This window comes from Belonocnema kinseyi, chromosome 9 (genome assembly GCF_010883055.1).
Source record: "Belonocnema kinseyi isolate 2016_QV_RU_SX_M_011 chromosome 9, B_treatae_v1, whole genome shotgun sequence".
NCBI classification, from domain to species: domain Eukaryota; kingdom Metazoa; phylum Arthropoda; class Insecta; order Hymenoptera; family Cynipidae; genus Belonocnema; species Belonocnema kinseyi.
This window is the reverse complement of record NC_046665.1, coordinates 126,309,817-126,316,066: the sequence shown is the minus strand read 5'-3', so window position 1 is coordinate 126,316,066 and position 6,250 is coordinate 126,309,817. Positions and strand designations below refer to the sequence as shown.

General features: G+C 26.7%; 1 protein-coding gene across 1 annotated transcript in view; it reads left to right on the top strand.

Annotated features, from left to right (window-relative positions):
* The window catches only part of LOC117179778 (transmembrane protein 35A), a 24,092-nt gene that overhangs the window by 15,261 nt on the left and 2,581 nt on the right, over nucleotides 1-6,250 (top strand). The window contains exon 3 of the mRNA XM_033371878.1: nucleotides 3,730-3,836. Within this exon, the coding sequence (XP_033227769.1) occupies nucleotides 3,730-3,836 (107 nt within the window). The remainder of the gene's footprint in view (nucleotides 1-3,729; nucleotides 3,837-6,250) is intronic.

Below are 6,250 nucleotides of genomic sequence, written 5' to 3'. Positions count from 1 at the left end.
CGACAACGCCCGAGTTCACACATGCTTCGTTTCAATGGCTAAAATTGAAGAACTAAAATTCGAATTGGTCGAACACCCACCGTATTCACCAGATTTTGCCCCGAGTGACTTTTTCTTATTTCCAAACTTGAAAAAATGGCTCGGTGGACAGAGATTTCCAGACAACGAAGACGTCATTGCCTCTGTAAATGCTTATTTTGAGGAATTTCCGAAAACGCACTTTTCTGAAGGATTAAAAAAACTTGAAAAGCGATTGACCAAGTGTATAGAGCTCCAAGGAGATTATGTTGAAAAATAAAAAAAAATTTACCCAAAAAAAATTGTTTTTATACTTCATTCTAAGGACTTATTGAACTACCCTCGTATCAAACTATTGAATCTTGAAGCCAAAAACACTAATTTTTTATAATTAAACAAAAAACTGTTTTAATTATAAATAAATAGCTATGTATTCGTTCATGAGTGCTTCCACTTTATTTGTATTTATATGTATATATGGTGTTTTTTTAATAATAGACCAAGTAAAGTTTTCATTGTGATCAATTTAAAAAAAGAATTTAAAAAAAAAATGAACATTTATAAAAAATAATACAAAAAGTTTTTAAATACAATGACAAATCAAATTTTTTATTGAAAATGGTAATTTTTCGAGCTGGGAAAGGGTAGGGAGCAATTCTGTCGCATTGTATCCTTTTCCCAGCTTTATGATAAGTTCATTTAAGTTAAGATTAAGTTTTCAATTAAAAAAATTAATAATAAAATTTAAAAAATTATTACTATTACAATTCCTATCAGTATGTGGTATCTTATTTAAAAAATAATAATCAAAACGTCTTTTCTATTTATGCAACAAATTTGATTTATGTCGATGAAAAAAAATTTCTGTTTAAAACAGATGTTCCAAATATTACGAATGAGCATAACTTCTTTCCTCTTGAATAAAGTGTTTTAATATTATAGGTCAATGAATTTGCACCGAATCAAAGAATCTCTTCCGTTTTTTTCATTAATTTTGAATTATGTTAATGAAAAAAATTTTAATATAAAAAGCCGTCTTTTTCAAATATTATGTATTATCATTAGCTTCCTTATAAGAAAGTAAGATTTTATTGAAAAGTATACTGTTCAATAAAACGTATCAATATTGTAAGTCTATTAATTTTCCTCGAATCAACACATCTTTTTTATTATTACGTCAACTTTAAATTATGAGAATGAAGAAATTTTTAATATAAAAATCGATTTTTAATTTATTATAAATTACCATAACATCCATACTCTTAAATAAAATGTATTAATATTATAGGTCAATCGATTCGCCTCTAACCAAGGAATCTTTTATATTCTAGAATGAACATGGAATTGTGTTAATGAAAAAATGTTCATAATAAAAAACAGATTTTTAACATATTATAAGGTACTAAAAATGCAATAAATATTTGGAGAAATCCTTCTATCAATTTCAAGATATTAGTTGTGAAAATAAACCCTACAAATTTCATCAATTTATCTGCAACCGTTTTCAAGTTATCGCCTTCACAAAAAAGTGTGAAACACATGTTAGAGACTTTTAAAACGTTTGATTAAATGAATTAAGAAAATTTCGAAAATGTTACCATTACAAAGCTTCTTCTTTGAGGAAGCAGAAACGATTGAATTCTAATTCAACCAAAGAATATGAATTTTCAGCAAAATAGTTGAATCATCAATAAACTAAAAGAGTTTTCAACCCAATTGTTGAATTTTCAAGTAGGAAAGATCATTTTTCAATAAAAAATATAAATTTTCAATCGAAAATGGTATAATTATGTTTTCATGTAAAAAAGCTGGTTAAATTTTCCACTCTAAAGAGGAATTTTAATTTTAAACAAAAACAATTGAATTCATTCTAAATATACGAATTTTTAACAAAATAGTTGAATTTTCTACCAAAAAGATTAATTTCCAATGAAAAAGATGAATTTTTAACTAAGAAGATTAAGTTTATACTAAGAAAAACACGATTTTCAACATAATACATGAATTTTCAACTAAAAAATATAAAATTCTAATAATATAGTTGAATTTTAAATTAAGAAAGATAAACTTTCAACTAGAAATTTAATCGTTAAACCACCCAGTGGACACAAAGTTTGGCGACGTCTTTACGACATCGCTACGACGTCTTTACGACAACTTTACGACATCCTATGTCCATGTCGTTAAGGTGTCTTTACGATATCGTAAATAAGTCATATGATCTGACGATGTCTTTATGATATCGCAAAGACATCGAAACGACATGGACATAGGGTGTCGTAAAGATGTCGTAACGATGTCGTAAAGACGTCGCCAAATTTTGTGACCACTGGGCAGTAAAAAATTAAATTTTTAACCAAAAAAGAAGCAACTTTTCAAAGAAATAGTGAAATTTTTAACCAAAGATAAGAAGCTTCAACCAAAATGATAGATTTTTAACAAAGTATTTCAACTTTCAACCAAATAGTAGAATTTTCAAATAAAACAAACATTAAACGAAAAAACCGAGAAAAGGGGAAATTTCTTGAAAACGGTGAAAAAACAGATATTCTTAAAAAAGGGGAAAATAGAAACTTTTAGTAACAAATTAAGGTAAAAAACAAAAAATAAGTGTCTGGTACTTTAACTTGGAAAACAATATATTTAAGCACCAAACAATTCAGTGACACTACAAGGACCAGACTGTCCGATGCACATTAAATCCGTTTTTTAATCTTCAAGAAATTCTATGTTGATTTATAAAAGTTAAATTTAATGAATGGGAAAGCTATAAATTAATGGATGGTTCTTCTGTAGTACTTCTTAAAAATTTTGTTTATTTTTTTTATTTATTTCCTATGATATTAAATAGGTTAAAAAGTTTATTTTCTTGGAGGGAGGCTATATAAGTTTTGATTGCAAATACTTATTTAGTTTAGAAAATCAATACCACTTATGAGGGAAACCTTGAAAATAAAATAAAAATAAATTGAAACCCACTGGGAAAAAATCGATTTAATTAACCCTGTATTCTAGAAAAGGTCAAGTTGAATAAATTATGTAATGAACTAGATCATTCTTATATATTATAATATTAGAGCAAAAATATTTAATTAAATATTTAATTAAAAATATTTTCAACATTTAAATTGAATTTTAAAATCATTTAATATTAGAGTTTCATTTCAACATTTTTAAAACTGTAAAGTTTTGTCTATTTAGATTTAAACTATTCAATTTTTTATGTGATCGTAAAAGATTTACAATTGATATTGTGTGAAATTTTTAATATTTAACATTCGAAAAGGTTTTCAATTAACAATGTTTAACTTAATAAGGTTTTCAATTAAAATTGATTAATAGTTTATACTGTTGAAATATATTAGTTTTAAAACATAAAATTTTAATCGTTTCAGATTAAAGTGGTTTATTTTCAAACTCTTTCAATTGTAATTTATACAATTTTCAACATACTTTTTTAAATAATGTGTAATTTGAGAGGTCCTAAAAGTCAAATTATTTTACTTATAATTGAATTTGAAAATGGTTCTGCACACTTCATGCTTTATTTTTCTTTCAATTTATTTTAAATACTTCAGATTTAAAATATTTTAGTTTTGACAAAAATATCCATAAAATTACTCAGTATTTAAAAAGAAATTTGATAAAATATTCTTGTCTGATTGAAATTTTTATTTTCTCAAGTTCTTATAAACATCTTCTTGACTTCAGATAAGGTGAAAAACGCATCAAATGGGGTTCTACTATTCCTCATGTTGATGGCTGTCTACTCTCACTACATGGTGAACGACAAATTTGAAAGAATCGCTCCAGCGCTGGTAAGATTTAAAAATTTATATGTTAAAATTCTGAAATTCGATTTTTATACCCCCAAGAGTAAATATTTATATTGAATATATTTTTAATAACGGATATTCATTCAAAAGAAAATATATATTAAGGGGTCACTATACAAAACTTCTCACCGTTCCTCAAAACATTTAATTTGAATTTAAAAATTCAAAAGAAATTCGTTTTTTAAATCAAGAATCATTCCAAGGAGTAAACAATATCTTAATTAACTTTTTCATATAAATATCTTTTCAATTTTCCACCACAGCTACATCCAGAAATACACATTTGAAGTATTATTTATATTTTTTATATGGATCATATTTTTATTAAGTGTACATTTTTCTGGAAATATTAGTTATTAAGAGCCTTTCCGTTAAAATTAATATTAATATTTAATATCTGTTTCTAACTTTCATTTATTATAAACTCACTAAGTAAATCATTTAAAAATGCATAAAATAACCGCAACATTCTGGCATTATCTAAAAAAAGACCATTATAAACAATAATAAATTGTTTAAATAATTTCTAGCAATTATCTAAGGAAACTTAATTATAAACAATAATAATTTGTGGACAAAATTATGTTTCTAATTTGCATTAATTATTTCTTTACGCAGTAAGTTTAAAGTGGACAAAAAGTGAAAATTTTTTGAAAAAACCGCAACTGTCTAGCATTACTATAGGAGAAAACAGTTTTTATCAATAATAATTTGTTTCCACAATTATGTTCGTTAAATTATAATATTTATTACCTAATTCTAAGTGAAGCGTGGAAAAAAATTTGAATATTTGATACAAAACCGCAACTTTCTAACATTATTAAGAGATAATATTATTGAAAATAATAATTATTGATTTAAAAATTAATTGTGTTTACTTTAATTAATTATTTACTTTACTCTAATTAAAAATTGGACAAAAAATAGAAAATGTTTGAAGAAACTGCAATTTTCCAGCATTATTCTAAGAGAAAATTGCTCAAAAAAAAATGTTCAAACAATTATGATTGTGGAAATTAATTAATTATTTCATCACTTTAGTTAAAAATGGGATAAAAAGAGAAATTTTTATTGAAAAAACTGCGACTTTCTAACTCTATTCTAATTGAAAATTTCTTAAAACAATAATAAATTATTTAAACAATTTATGTGAATATCTTATTATCAAAATAAAGTAGTATTTTATGTATTATAAACATGGGCGGATTAAGACCTTTCGTGGCCCGGAGCTAAAATAACGTTGGGGCCCCTTTAAGGCGGCTGGACTTAACATTTTACTTTCATTTAAAATTAGTTCATGATAAAAAAATTCAAAAATTTAATTGAAAAAATTTTACTAAAATTTTTTTTAGGACTTTATTATTTTTGTTTACAAGCGGGTTATTTTACTGTATATTATATGTTTTTCTTGGGGAGAAGGGGGCCCCCACTAGCGTGGGGCCCGGTGCTTCAGCACCACCAAGCCCTCCCCATGATCCGGCACTGATTATAAACAATTTGAATTTAATAAACTGCAAATAATCATAATTAGCTTTAAAACTCGCAAAACACATTTTTTCACTTATGGTGTTTTTTTTGGACCCTATAAAACAGTCTTATGGAGTCTATATTTGGAAAGTAATATTTTATGCGTACTGCATGGTTAATTGTCAAGAGAAATATTGAGATTCACCTAATCTTGACGATGCTGAATAAACTTCACTGTCTTACGTAAAATGTATTTTTTTTTGTGCGGATTGGAACAAATTTCCAGGCGATATGCATGAAAATTGAAAAAAATCCAATACATTTTTGGAGGACCCTAGTATAACCTAATTTCTAGTCCCTAGTGGACAGTGTTTCTCTGAAAGTAGGAACAGGTCAGTAGGGGGGTCTAGGGAAACCTGGAGATTCTCTAGCGTCTACACGTCTAGTGTCGGGAGAGTTGAGAAATGTTTCCCTCTCCAATGATCGCCGCTGTTCGGGAACCGAGTTGAACCTTGATATTTTCATGGGGCGCGAAAAGTTTGAACTGTGTAATTTTTTATTATTTTCTTTTTTCGTTTATGAAAATTTTGAAGTATATTTTTTGGCAGAATGAATACTATTACATTCCCAATAATCTGCCATCTTTTTTTTATCGATGTTGTCTTTATTCTGTTTTAAATTCTCTAGCAATGAAAATTATCATTTGAAAATCGCGCCAACTCAAGCCAATCAAATTCAGTAAAATATCAATTAGTTCCAGTACAGTGGCACCAATAAGAATTGGAGTACCTCGTGTCTCAACTCTCCCTTAGGGTCTCTAGGGGAATTGTGACGGCTTGCGTATTGCCGTCGATTAAACTCGTTGATTTTATAATCTCAGTCGATAAAGAAGAAACTTTCTTTATCGTTGGATATGAGTTAATTTAAAT